Consider the following 13,257-nt stretch of genomic DNA (forward strand, 5'->3'; position numbering starts at 1 on the left):
CTAAATCCTCTTACAGCATAAGTCCATTACTCATGCACTCATTTCCACCTGACAGAGAATAACTCCCCAAACTTTCAGGAACTAATTGCCTAATAGAGACCGCACATGGCCAAGGCGACGACGACCATAGCAGTGGAGAAACCAACCTGCTTGGCGGCGCCGTTGACGATGACACTTGATGGGAGAGGAGTCGAGGTAGCCTATAGACAACATTGTTAGTCACGGGTGTTATCGAAGGCGAGCAGTGTCTTACAGTAACACCAACAGTTCCAATCTCATCAACAGAAGTGTGACCAGCCTCGTGAGTCTTGGTGGGGTTGGCAGCATGAGTTGTCTCAGCAGCGTGAGTAGCAAGAGTAGTATGCTCATGAGCCTCAGAGTGCTCAGCCTCAGTAGAAGTGTGAGCATGCTCAGTCTCCTCATGCTCATGCTCAGAAGTGGTCTCCTCCTCCTCAGCTTCTTCAGTAGCAGTAGCCTGCTCCTCAGCCTTGGTAGTCTCAGCCTCCTCAACCTCAGTGGTAGCAGGCTTCTCGACAGCAGTAGTCGAGGGCTTAGCCTCGGCAGCAGTGGAAGAAGGCTTCTCCTCAGCGGTAGTAGAGGCAGCACCAGAGGAACCAGAGGGGCTGGGCTTAGGAGTAAGACCACACTGCTGAGCGACTCTGCCTACGCCGCTGCCGTAGTACTTCCAGATATCGTAGGTGTTGGCGCACGACATGCAGCGTCCGTAGCGCTCATTCCACTCATCGCTATCACAAAAGTCCTCATCATCACGAGCAAGAGTGATCAAGAGACCTAAAGTTTGTTAGAAAGAAAGTCGTGGTGATGGTAGAGCTTGTTACTTACCGCAGTCTTCGTGGCAGGCGTACTGAGGGGTACCAGGCTGCTGGCGCTTGACGAGAGGGACAGTATCGGGGAACTCAAAGCGGGGATCAATGGCGACAGCAAGAGAGGCAGAAGCCAAAAGAGTGTATGCAGCGAGAGAATGCATTTTGAACGAGTGAAGTCTAACGATTGAATGCTTTGGAGGGTTTGAGGCTGTAGGTTGATGAGAAGAGACGGATGGAAGGAGGACCAAGGCTATATATCTGCACAATCCTCATAGCACAAGCCAATTTTCCTCAGTCAGGTTTAGATCACAGATTCTTCCCATGTCCAGCGCAAAACAGGAAATTGCATTCCGGTCAATTATCCGTTGCATCCCGAGAACACCGAGCTCCTGGCTACACCCTCAACCTCACTGATTGGACAAACAGCAATTCCATGACCTGATGCCAAGATAAAGTGCATACTCTAGACCTGTATATCCGATATCGCACCAACTTTAATCCTCGCCGTTAGACCAAAAGTGATCTAGTTGCGGTCCTCGGTTAGCGCGTCGCACCAATGAGAGCGTCGGGATGCATCAAAATCTTATCTGATCATCTGATAAGCAGGGGGAGGTTGAGGTTCACCGGATTTAGGTGGCACACGATTACCGGATGGGTCAATCAGATGCCAACGGCCAGGTTGTAGTGCATTTCTCTTGCCTCAAGGGGTTCAGTGTGTTACTTGGCGGTTCAAAAGTCCCGCAGTGTCACATGTACCAGCTAATGATGGTGTATCCGTGAAATGGTGTATATCACGAGCATGGTTTCCCCTCATCGTTTGGAAGAGAGCAGTAACCACGGTCTTCTGCAAGTCTCTGGCTTATCTCGTGTTATTCTCGTCACTCTGTCGTCCCAATCATCATGTTGAAGAATCTGCTTGTTCTGACGCTGGCATCTTTTGCCTTTGGGCAAGAAGACGACATTCCTACGAACGCGACTGTCAAGGATGACGAGATGGGACCTGCCGGTTTCATGTGGCCCCCGGACCGTCCTTGGGCTGGGGACGTTGACAACAAAGGTCCTTGCGGCTCACGAGCATCTTCTGGGAACAGGACCAACTTTCCCTTGAGTACGTCAGCTCCTTGACCCGTTTGTGTGACATTTTGCTAACGTTTGTCGTTTAGCTGGTGGTGCTGTCTCTCTTGTTGCTCAGGATGACTATTACAACACCAAGATCAGCATCTCGTACTCAGAAGGTAAGCAACTTGATCACTCAACCTCCTGTTAGCCATACTAATTGACTTACCATCTCTGTAGATCCTACATCCAATGATGACTTCGAGACCCTGATTCAGGAAAGAAGTATCACAGATCTCAACCCAGGTCACACCTGCGTTCAAGTTCCCGATGCCCCCTCCAAGGTCTCAGCCGGCGACAACGCAACTCTGCAAATTATCTACCGCGCCGACTGGGACGCACCCCATAACCAAACCTTCTATGCCTGCGCCGACATCACTTTTGTCAAGGAGTCCGAGTTAAACTTCGAAATCCCCTGCTTCAACGCCACAGAGCCCGGCGACGACGACAAGGCAGCTGGTGCTACCGTTGGACCCAGCCCAACTGCTACTCACCCGTCTACATCTTCTGAAAGCTCTGATGCTTCTGAGGCGGAGAGCAAGTCAGGCAAATCTAACAAGTTGAGTGGCGGAGCTATTGCTGGTATTGTTATTGGTTCTATTGCTGGTGTTGTCTTGATTGCTGGTGCGATTCTGTTCTTCTTGCGTCGCAGTCAGCAGGCGAAGAGAAACTCACGAATTGCTCGCATGGAGGATAACGCGCGCAAGCATCAGTTGGCTACGGATGGTGCTTCTGGCACCAGCATCTAAAGGTATTGTTCTCAAGAATGTGTCCTACTGGAGACTGGCTCATGGTATACACGATACTGGTCATGATTGGAGGATATGATAATGTAATTAGTGATCAATTCATGTAGTAACGAACATAACGCTATCCTCTTACTCCTAATGCTACCTTTCTGTCTATCAAACCATGGCGTGATCTGTTCTTTACTCTGCACCCAAGCCCAGCCAACAGTTGTGGCTGTCTGACCGTGCCAGAGACAACAACCAGAAGCGACACATCAGATGCTCAAGACAATAGCGCATAATTCCGCAGGTCACGCTATCACGATACCTCTATCTCGGCGCGTAGAGACAACAAATTTGGCGTCTTGCCAAGACAACTGAAAGTTCGCCTAAATGTCTGTGCGGTGGGGACGGAATACGCATCATTGGCTATGACAAGCCCCATCCAATTAGCGCAAAAGTATTAGCGCCGGGTCAAAGCTGTCGCTATTGCTTGTGACATTCAACGGCGCGCGCCACTAGAGAACTTGTCAAGCTGAGTTGGCCTTGGCAGAATCAGGCAAATTCCAAGAGTCGACTCTCGGTAGTGCTGCTGTCTTGACTTGGCGAGGACTCCGTACTTATGAGTGCAGCGCGATATGCTGATTTGATGATGGTTGTCTGATAAGGTCGAGGGACCTAAAGAAGCCGAGGCAATGGCTTTGACACGTGAGGAGATTTCGTACTGAACCTATTTTTAGATTGATCCATTTACTTGTCCAAGCTCATGCTCCAGACGTAACTTTGGCGGAGCTTCACCACAGCAGGTCTTTGAGATATCTGAGAAACACGGACTTGAACTGCAATTCTGACAGCTTGATAAAAGAGCGCTGTAAAAATAAGCTTGGACTGATCTTTTTTTGCAATTAGGCTCGGAATACAACGGAGGCCTTCTTGAGTAAACCATATTAAGTCTGGTTTAAGCAACCAACTTACCCTATGCATAATTATCACGTCTCGGCTGCCCTCAAGGAATGAGCTTTCTGGATCACCCGGCGCTTCATTTCTCCAGCTATCGATGACATAAAACCAGTTGTACGGCATAAAAATTCTCAGGACTTTAGGCATATCGCATTTCTCTTCTAGCTAAACTTATCGGATATCGGGGACATTGAGAATCCCGCTCACTGTCGCTTCCTGGCGATGATCTTTGACCCAATGATTGGGAGCTTTGAAACAGGTCTGGTCTGAGCATCGACTAAGCAAGGATCCCGAAGATTCCACTTGGAAGGATGACATTGGTTCGATAAGCATCAAGATAAAACAATAGCCTATAAGCAGCTCCCCATTAGATCTGAGTCAGCAAGCTTGGGCCTTGCGGCTATCGTGAGATCATCCTGCTCAGTCGTCCAGCACTGCTAATATGTGGCCCCAGAGATACTGTAGCATCAAAGTCACTATGAAGAGAAACAGTATAAAATACGACCGAGTATTCTTCTTGATCTCACTTATTCAATGTGAAGGAAAGTAGAAGTCGAGATTTAAGAGATGCACGTCAGATACGATGTCAACTCCATGATTGGTCGCCCTACGGACCTACGGATTACTCTCCAGACATCCAACGTCAGCACTAATATATTGCTGCACCACTTGTATTGAGCATATAAGTAATGCGCTGTCCTTTTTCGAAATGTCCGGCTCATTGTTTCAAGCAATCTGCTGTGACATATTATGATGGAAGAACCCAAGAAGCCATGGGTTGACGGCCCCTTTGAGCTCATCGGCGCGTCAAGAGCAGGTGACTCAGTATGAATCCTGGAAAAAGCCACTCAAGCCATAACGATACGGTTACTAATGATCGGACTCACGAGTAGCTTGAAAAGCGCGCTCAAGGTGCTCGAAAATGCGCTGCAGGCATGGCTGTCGTCCATAACCTATTCCTTCGCGGCGTCAACGCCATCTATCTCCAAGCAATGAACGTCGCCGAAAGGGGAACGCAAAAAGACAAGGTGGACTTTGCAAACTTCGCCTGGGCATGGAGCCAAGAAATTCAAGAACATCACGACATCGAAGAAGAAAAGATCTTCCCAGAAATCAACAGAATCACCGGCGTACCAGGCCTCATGGACGCCAACATCGACGAGCACCGATTATTCCACGAGGGCCTAGATCGCTTCACAACCTACATCGAGAAAATCCGCAAAGACGAGGAAGAACTCGACGGCTCCAAGCTCAGAGAAATCATCGACTCATTCATGCCCTCCCTCACAACACATCTGCACAACGAAATCGACACCCTTGTCGGACTCGAAAAGTACGCCGACAAGTGCGACTGGGGAGCGTGGTTCGAGAAGACAGGGGCCGAGATAGGATCTAACGCCATGAAGAAAGCGTCTCATCGTAACGAGATTTTGCCGCTGGCCTTGATTCTTCACGATAAGGACTTTGGAGGTGGTATCTGGGCGGATTTCCCTCCTCTTCCTTGGATTGCACTTGTTGCTATTCGGTGGTTGTTTGTTCGTACGCATCAGGATTGGTGGCGGTTCGCAGGGTGTGATTCTTCGTCTAATCGACAGGAGCTGCCATTTGCTTGATGTTGTTGGTTCGAGGGTTGTTGGTTCTGGGATATATAGTGGATATGCTATAATGAGACGTTACCATGATACATGACAGAGTTGCATAGAGAATAGTTATCTCTCACTCGTAGATTGCGGTGTGACAGGACTACACAGCCAAATACACGTGGGAGATACAGTCTTGAGTAATATCTCCTCGGTATAACAGACCCCCACTCGCGTTTCAAGTGTTATTACTTACGACGTTGCAGTTGACAGAAACCCTAGAGGCTTAGCTTACCGGTACCGTGATATTGGGAAGAGGGCCGGGCTTGTCACGGGGCGAGCGGCACAGTCATGCGCGTGTTTTTTTATGATTTTTACTGGAATCTTCTAGGGGCGGGTGTTACCTAGCCTGTTCCCCCTAAATGGTGCGCGCCGGCGCGGGATGAGGTGACAGGGGCCGCACTGTACTGTGACAGTGTGCGGAGAGGGTTTTGCGGATCCGAACGGTTTTAAGGCTATTGCTCGGGTAGAGTCGATACGAAATGGATGTTGATATTGGGTGGAATGGGATATATATCAGCCCTATGTCTACCGAAAGCTTGGGTATTTGGTATTTTGTGTTATTTCCATGATATCGGGGATATAGAGCTATTGTGGTTTGGCTTACTGGGTCATATACGTTGTTGCGAGCTGTCATCTCGCATACCTTTCTTTACGAAAATGCATCTCAACGGATGCAATTTTCCCGAGCGAAACGTGCAGGGAATACCTCGACGATCATTCTGTCTTGTGGATCTCTCATACCCTCTGATGTGATCTATAACATGTTGTCTTCTCGGAGAAGGGGAAAAGACTGTTCACTGTGCAATACGGGCAGGGTCTGTAGGGTATCATTGTTGGTTCGTCAATGAGGCGATTCAACATCTCGGATCGCAGTGCTTTGACATCAGCTGATTCATGCGACCAATGGACACCACCTCTACTGAGTCAAAGTGAGACACGGCGCCTATCAGACCATCGTGATCGACGCTTCAGTATCCAAACTCAACACCCACGGAGCAATGGCGAACGGCACTGTATTCCGGTCTTTGTTTAAGCAGTTTGCAGTAAAGATATGCATGGCCCAACGCCATTACAACCAACAGCTACAACGCTGCCCACCAGAAATAAGCGGTAATGAGCCTTGTCCTGTCAAACACGCCAGTATGTACAGTACATGTCAGGGGCCCGAGTGCTACGCTAGCGTTGTTTTCTCGCCTTGCATGCAGGACGGCCCAAACCCAAACAAACCGTAGTCTCGGCAGTCTTTCTCTGTCTCCAGTTTCAGGAGGTAACTCTGTCTCTTCTGGCATGTCTCACTGTGCAAAGAAAAACACGAACCAAATACCGCAAATCCTAGTGGAGTCATGTTGTATTTTGTTATTTGCGAGGTGCAATCCACTTGAAGGAGAGGACCCTAGCTACAGGAACATGTTTGCTTAACCGACGCGCAATCCCTGCATGTGAAATCCCCAATCCCTGGGGTTTTTTCTTCAGTCCAACGGCTTTTTTCGTGTTCCTTGGGCCTGTCTGAAATGCGAGAAAAACTCACCGCTCATTTCTGCCGTGTTCCTATGTAACGTCGCTAACCAAATCGACATCATACGAGACAATCCTTTTTAAAGAGACAGACCTCGGTACTTATTTATTCCCTCCTACTAGACTAGTTTCATTTCTACTCCAATTTCCAGAATTCATCCAAATACCCGTTCACGTCCACTACTGCTAGTGTCTACAACTTTTTGATCACAGCTTCATGATGGAAACGATGGCACCTCTTCATCACGCTCTCCCCCCTCTCGAGGTCTTTTTCAATGCTGAGGATTTTCAGAATCTTGGCATGACGCCATGGTTCAGCTACTCGGTCACACTGCCGGAGCGACCCATTCCCAGCGCTTCGGACCGGCCCCCACTGGAGACTGAGCATCTTATTATCCGACCTCTCACAATGAAAGACCTGGATGCATTCCATGAGCTTCGGAAACGTCCTGACATTCAGAACCACTCAACAGCTCGCGGCCGAGCAACCAAAGACAAGGACGAGACAGAAAGACAACTCCATTCCCTGGTTCAGGATGACCAAAGCCACTGGTGGTTTGGCGCCTTTCTTAAATCGACCAATGAGCTCATAGGCGAGGGTGGCCTGCCAGACGTCCTAGCCATGTCCTCCTCGATCTCTGGTTGGCCTGAAGCCGAGTTCCTCATCAAACCAGAATTCTGCCGCCAGGGATACGGGACTGAACTCTGGAAGGCAGTCATGGATTCATGGTGGGATCTGCCCCGCGAGAGACGACGACACCAACTAGTTCCCGTCGTCGCACCCGGAAAAGAACCCGGCGACAAGATGGACGAGTGTGTTGTTTTCCAGTGGGAAGCAGGCAACGAAGCCGCCAAGAACTTCTTTGCAAAGGTCCTGTCACAAGCACCCGTTGCTGCACAAGGCGGCTGCGAGAGCATCGATACGCGAGATGGAAAGGAGGGCAATCTCATCACGTGGGCTGGTACAATCATTTGCAATCCTAGGCCAATGCCTGAGGAGGAAGACTCTGATTAGATGGAGCAGAAGAATTTTTTAAAATGGTCAAAAAACGGTTACGGGGTACATTTTAGACGGGCTAAGGACATACTGGGTTAAGGGCGCGTACAGCAAGCGATAACTCGTTGAATGATGGCATCTTTGCATATTAGACGGCATTTGATAGCAACTAGGTAATCTGACCATTTCAAGTTGCATACTTAATAACAAGACTGTTATACAATCTCATCACTCTCGCATTGCCCGTTTTGAAGATATCTCTGCAAGACTTTCGATGTGTACAGTGGATGTAGACTGAGTTCACCTGTCTTCCTGGAGTTATCCCCATTGCAGATCTTTGTTTCGGCTATAGCATATGTGGTAAACATATGCAAGCCCTGTCCATATACTGACTCGAGACCCGAAACGCACGTTGGCCTCTGGAATTATGACCTTTGCAAAGTTTGACATTTCTCCACGAACCAAGACGGTTCACTTCGTTCAAGCCTGCAGAACCCCACTGCTCTTATGGCCGATAAAGGAATAGTAGACACAAAGCCCCAAGTTCCATTTCATTACACCGTCTTCTAAGCTTGTTCTAGAAGGTCGTCCCAAAGCCGCAACCAGTTGATCTTGAGATTAGTTTAGAAACTATGATGTTATCTCGGCCCGAGATCGTTGAGATGTCCGATGGGGCTTCGTCGATCATTGGTTCATTACGTTCCGAGCAAGCTAGCTAGCCTCAGAATCAGCTCTAGGGAAAAACCAAAACATCTCCAGTTTGACTATTGCTGATTTTGAAAGCAACCGATTTTTTAGTACTGTTTAAGCTATTGGATGAATTACGGGATGTTTAAATAAGCTTTAGCTAGCTATTGGACGGAATATCTTTTCTTCTAAACTGCCGTTAATGTTATTTCCTTTGGCAGCTGCCTAAAGTTTATTCTTACGCGTTGAACTCCCTTTTACCTACATCCACTCCTGAGTTGTTCCCAGAAAGGGCTGATCTTCAAAACTTTACTGATTCAACGGGTCTATGGGTAAACTCGGCATGTGAAACGGCTTTTTAGCAAGTTCCAGCTTTACAAACTCAAAATTGAGTTTATTCCCGCGGACCTTCCGGTCTCCATAACCTCGGAAACTAAGCCTCTCGAAATGTTCTTGTTATAGAGAGTACTCCGTAGTTGCGGGACAATTATTTTAAAAAAGGTTGATACTATTATTACGTAAGTGCCGATGGTGCACAGATATCTTTGACAGTGCGGTATCTGGAGCTTGTAAAGAAGGCCAAAGCATGAGCGATAGTCTGGAGCCACTTGGCCAGGAACAGACCACATTCAAGATTACACAGACTGTGCACTATACTCCAATGCAGTGTTTGAGTTCGGGCTACGAACTCGATCCCAATCCGTACGGGGATGCTGAGTGAGTGCGCGCTGTGCAGAACGGCGCGGTTTACACCCATTGATCGTTGGCCCCAGGGTCACGAGTCTCGAGCCGTCGATAAGGGCCAAGGTCAGTATGGAGGCGTATATATGCTAATTTAAACAGCGCTGTGGCGTTAAAACTCAGCGGTCCTCCCGGAGCTAAAGGGTCTAGTGACGAGTCCTTGGTGGCTTCCCAATTCCGCTGCCAGGCACATAACGCAGATTCAAGCCTCTCCATAGCTTGCGGTGGAAGCGGAGCATCATCATCAGCATCGAAGAGAATCATGGATTGTCGAGCAAAAAATATTTGCTGCACCAGACGGTGTATCAAGATGTAGTTACCAAAAGACGATAGCGCGGGGGATTGTCGGCCATTAGCCTTGGTGGATAAGTTCTTGTAAGCTGATTGAACAGATACCTCATCGAATGTATCCTTTTTACGTGCTGCTAGCCACTGCTCAGCAGTCTCGGCTCTCCAGTGCGATTCAGGGCTTGGAAGGTTCAGCGCTCCAATTTCAGAATTTAAGAGCTTGGGGGGGATGTTGTAGGCGATAGAGTGAAGGTTGAAGAAGCTGTACGCGACAAGCTTTGTTCGCCGTCTTGTTTCGAAGAACACCCAGCCTTTCCAACAAAGGTTATTGGCATGCACATCAGTCGCGCCTAAACCCTCGTCTTGGACCATGGAGGCCAGCTGAGAAGGTGTCCAGATTCGTGGCAAGATGGACCTTTTCTTGGCGCTTACTCCAATCTGGCGCCGTATTCTCGATCTCAGTCGCGAGGTCTTTTGCGGACCTATTGAAGAGGAGGGGCCTTCCAATCTGACTACGGATAACCTCGTCGGTAGATATGTATATGTTGACCTGCCTCACTGGGGTCGAACGAAGCTGTTCTACGAGCAAAGCGGAGACATATCCAAACCTGCCATCATCTTCTTGCATACAGCCGTATCCTGTTCGATATTGCGGCTTTTCCTCTTCTGGAAAGATGTTGCTGCCAGCTATCCCGCCGAGGTTTCCAAGAGACATGAAGACCGCCATTCCGACCGCACGCTTGCTCGAGGGACTGAGGTTATTTCCTATGTCCACATGGTCAACTTAAATTCGTTAGATTTGGAGCAAGGCAGAATACCGAGCCAGCAAACTGATGGTACTATAAATGAATAGTGCCCGCTTGCTGCTAAAAATAGGAATCCATAGGTGAGGCCAGGTAAACCTGGTCTGGGAATAGCAAGAAGCGATATAAGTCCTGCAGCCGCGACGCCTAGGCCAACCATGAGGAAAGGGAATCGTTTTTTGTATCGATCAGGTAGCACAGCTAGCGTAGTGGCAAGTATCATGGCGCAAACATAAATTGGAATTGTCAGGAGTTGCTACATTCTGTGAGACGGAATCCCGGTGTGGGAAGAGGAGCTGGATAACATACCGCGGTGGCTGCTGTGTATCCAAGCTCAAGAATTACGGTCGGTACCGTAAACGAAAACCTAGGGTCTAGGTCAAATTTGAAGCGTAAATATAGACACATCGGGCTCTGACTTACGCGTAAATACCCACGGAGTTGGCCAAGAAAATGATCTATGACATAACCCGTTAGTATCTGTCCTCAAGCCGGTTTCCTTCGTATTAGGGAAAACATACAACAGCTACATAAATCCGCCAATCGTTGAGACCGCTCTTGACTGTCTGGAAATCCAGCTTTTCCTCGTGAGCTTGGTCGGAGTTGATGCCCATCTCTGCTTGCATGCGCCAGGCGAGGAACCGCCGTTCCTCAGGAGTAAGAAATTTTGCCGTCTCTGGGCCGTCTGGTAAGACAAAGTAAAGCCAGACGGCCACTAGCACCTTGGCAATACCTTCGAGGATGAAGATCCTAATGGTAATGAGCAACAGTGCACTACACCGAATAAGTAGCGAGGCTTACTATCTCCATCCTCGCAGACCAGCAACGCCTTCCATTCGCTGGATTCCATTTGCCAAAAGTCCTAAAAAGGCACCTGACAGTGATGCGCCGGCATAAAAGAATATCGTGCGTGTTTGAACTTCATACCGTAGATACCACGTGGTGAGAAGATACGTTGCACCTGGGAAGAAACCGGCCTGTATTTCATTTTAGTTCCATGGGTCTATAAAACATCTCAACTCTGAAGTTAGTACATACCTCGGGAATTCCGAGAAAGACACGTGCAATCGTCAAACCAGTGAAGTTCTGGACGATACCCATGAGAGTCAAAACTATTCCACAGGCAAGCATGATGGACGGTAGCCAGATGCTCGGCCTGGTAAGTTTGAGTATGATATTGCTTGGAACCTCCAAAAGAGCGTATGGGATGAAGAAAACAGTAAGTACGATATTGTACTGGCGTCCAGTAAGCCCGAGCTCATCGTTCATGCCAGCGATCTTGGCATTTCCGACTGAAGTCGTCAGTTACTGGCCGTTAGCAATGAGGCTGGCGGGTGGGAATGGCTCACTGTTAGCTCTGTCGATGAAAGCAATTAGGTACATGATGGTCAGTAAAGGCACAACGCGGTAGTCGACCTTTCTCAATATTCGCCGCGCTTCAGCTTCATCATACTGGACAGCATCCTCGATATGTTGCTGTTTGTTAACGACTTCGATTTCCTCGTGCCCAAAAGGATCTGCGCCTTGAGGTTTCAAGTCGTTCTCGCTTCGGTGGGTGGCTGTCATGGCTATCAACAAGCGACTGTGGGGTTTTCGTACAAAGATATAGAACCTCAGGAAATGTCAGTATGCCGAGGATATTGACTATGGGATTTCAGCGTCTGATACTTCTCGGTGCTTCATGGTCGTACAAGTAAAAACGAGGCCTCTCGTGCAATAAATAGTTTTTAGGCTGCCGCATTGCCAAGAAGTTGGAGTACTTTTCCCTGTTGTCAAAGCCGTATTTAGGAAGCACGATGAATCAGTACTCCAAGCGAACATTTTGGGATGCTCAAGACCGTCCTATTGCTATTTCTGGGTTGGAGAAGCGTTTGACGACGGCATTCAACACTCGTGGAGGCTATGGGGTTTTTGAAACCTTTTTAGAACGAAGCCTTCTCTGGAAGAAAGTCGACACCACAGGCTCCCTTCGTTTGATCAAGTTCCCCAAGGAGAGAAATGTTCCATCGTGGTCGTGGATGGCATATGATGGGGTCATCTCCTATGTTGAAGCAGACTTCAACAAGGTTGCCTGGACAAAAGAGTATTCATCTCCCTTTGACTCTGGAAGTGGCGCAGCTGGCAAATGGTACTGGGAAGCAGATAAAACTAACAGGCCCTCTGTTCTTGCACTTAAGAAGGTCAGAGAGTTGAAATCGGTCCCAACCAATGAGGCAGCCAGCACGATAAGTTTTGATACTTCAGCTTCTAACGGCAAGGGCCTAAAGGAATTCCGATGCCTTGTTCTTGGAAAGGCGAAATTGGATAACGTTATAGGTCCTCATATTCTGAAGTGTTTTGTTTTAATTATCAAGCCTTCTACAGATAACCAAACTGTGTTTACGCGTGTCGGAGCAGGTATTCTAGAAGAGGACCAAATTATCTGGGATCATTATGAAGCTGGTATTCTTATTTAGGTATGACTAGCTTTCTATAGTAATTAAGATAGATTTTCTTAATTATATGACTTCTCAATAGAACCCTGCTTGAGCTTCTTAGCAAATGCCATTACTTAGGTCAGCCCCACCCCATCATCAGTTAAATATAAGTCCAGGACCAGGCCAAACTTATCTAAAAACCCAATCGTCAACAATTGAGCTTCCTCCACTTACATAAGAATTAATCTTTATAGACCGGACTCTCCTCTTCCCGATTTAAGCTCTAGAGAAGCTCTTCAGTGAGGTTCACAGCTAATAAAAAACCGCTTAGACTTGCCCATTCAGCTGCTATCTCCCTGTCCATGCCGTCCCCACCTTTAGTGCAAGCTGATCCATAGGCAAACTTTGGTAGCAAACGTGCAGCTAGATGGCATGAACTTGACCAACTTGGGCAGTAGCAAATAGCTTAAAGACGAGCTGTTACTTCAAGGTTCATTCCCGCTTAGATTCATCTTTAGGATTAGTAACAGTCGAA

General features: G+C 48.1%; 6 protein-coding genes across 6 annotated transcripts; 4 read left to right on the forward strand and 2 right to left on the reverse strand.

The window, feature by feature from the left end:
* Positions 1-89: 89 nt before the first annotated feature.
* On the reverse strand, positions 90-988 carry FOBCDRAFT_268239 (uncharacterized protein; the record flags this gene model as incomplete). Its single annotated transcript, XM_031194919.2, has 3 exons — positions 90-200; positions 254-792; positions 844-988. 3 exons carry the CDS (start codon positions 986-988, stop codon positions 90-92), a joined length of 795 nt encoding a protein of 264 aa, XP_031029657.2.
* Positions 989-1,727: 739 nt separating this feature from the next.
* On the forward strand, positions 1,728-2,692 carry FOBCDRAFT_268240 (uncharacterized protein; the record flags this gene model as incomplete). The annotated part of the gene is made up of 3 exons (XM_031194920.2): positions 1,728-1,935; positions 1,991-2,062; positions 2,124-2,692. The coding sequence occupies 3 exons, from the start codon at positions 1,728-1,730 to the stop codon at positions 2,690-2,692; spliced, it is 849 nt and encodes a 282-aa protein (XP_031029658.2).
* A 1,513-nt stretch (positions 2,693-4,205) lies between these two features.
* FOBCDRAFT_213624 (uncharacterized protein) lies at positions 4,206-5,470 on the forward strand. Its single transcript, XM_059609359.1, has one exon. The coding sequence runs from the start codon at positions 4,567-4,569 to the stop codon at positions 5,242-5,244; it is 678 nt and encodes a 225-aa protein (XP_059463971.1). The 5' UTR covers positions 4,206-4,566; the 3' UTR covers positions 5,245-5,470.
* A 1,197-nt stretch (positions 5,471-6,667) lies between these two features.
* Positions 6,668-8,009, forward strand: FOBCDRAFT_213626 (GNAT domain-containing protein). The gene has a single exon (XM_031194922.3). The coding sequence runs from the start codon at positions 7,007-7,009 to the stop codon at positions 7,802-7,804; it is 798 nt and encodes a 265-aa protein (XP_031029660.3). The 5' UTR covers positions 6,668-7,006; the 3' UTR covers positions 7,805-8,009.
* A 1,211-nt stretch (positions 8,010-9,220) lies between these two features.
* On the reverse strand, positions 9,221-11,871 carry FOBCDRAFT_268243 (major facilitator superfamily domain-containing protein; the record flags this gene model as incomplete). The annotated part of the gene is made up of 9 exons (XM_059611410.1): positions 9,221-9,813; positions 9,872-10,267; positions 10,321-10,561; positions 10,615-10,672; positions 10,729-10,763; positions 10,827-11,079; positions 11,107-11,282; positions 11,344-11,597; positions 11,655-11,871. 9 exons carry the CDS (start codon positions 11,869-11,871, stop codon positions 9,221-9,223), a joined length of 2,223 nt encoding a protein of 740 aa, XP_059463972.1.
* A 230-nt stretch (positions 11,872-12,101) lies between these two features.
* FOBCDRAFT_268244 (uncharacterized protein) lies at positions 12,102-12,761 on the forward strand (the record flags this gene model as incomplete). The annotated part of the gene is made up of 1 exon (XM_054703042.1): positions 12,102-12,761. The coding sequence occupies one exon, from the start codon at positions 12,102-12,104 to the stop codon at positions 12,759-12,761; it is 660 nt and encodes a 219-aa protein (XP_054559017.1).
* Between the last annotated feature and the right edge of the window lie 496 nt (positions 12,762-13,257).

Source organism: Fusarium oxysporum, chromosome I, assembly GCF_013085055.1.
Source record: "Fusarium oxysporum Fo47 chromosome I, complete sequence".
Classification (NCBI taxonomy): domain Eukaryota; kingdom Fungi; phylum Ascomycota; class Sordariomycetes; order Hypocreales; family Nectriaceae; genus Fusarium; species Fusarium oxysporum.

What these genes read in the sequence shown, in the direction of transcription:
- FOBCDRAFT_213624 (XM_059609359.1), top strand. Translation starts at nt 4,567, where the DNA reads ATGGCTGTCGTCCATAACCTATTCCTTCGCGGCGTCAACGCCATCTAT.
- FOBCDRAFT_213626 (XM_031194922.3), top strand. Translation starts at nt 7,007, where the DNA reads ATGATGGAAACGATGGCACCTCTTCATCACGCTCTCCCCCCTCTCGAG.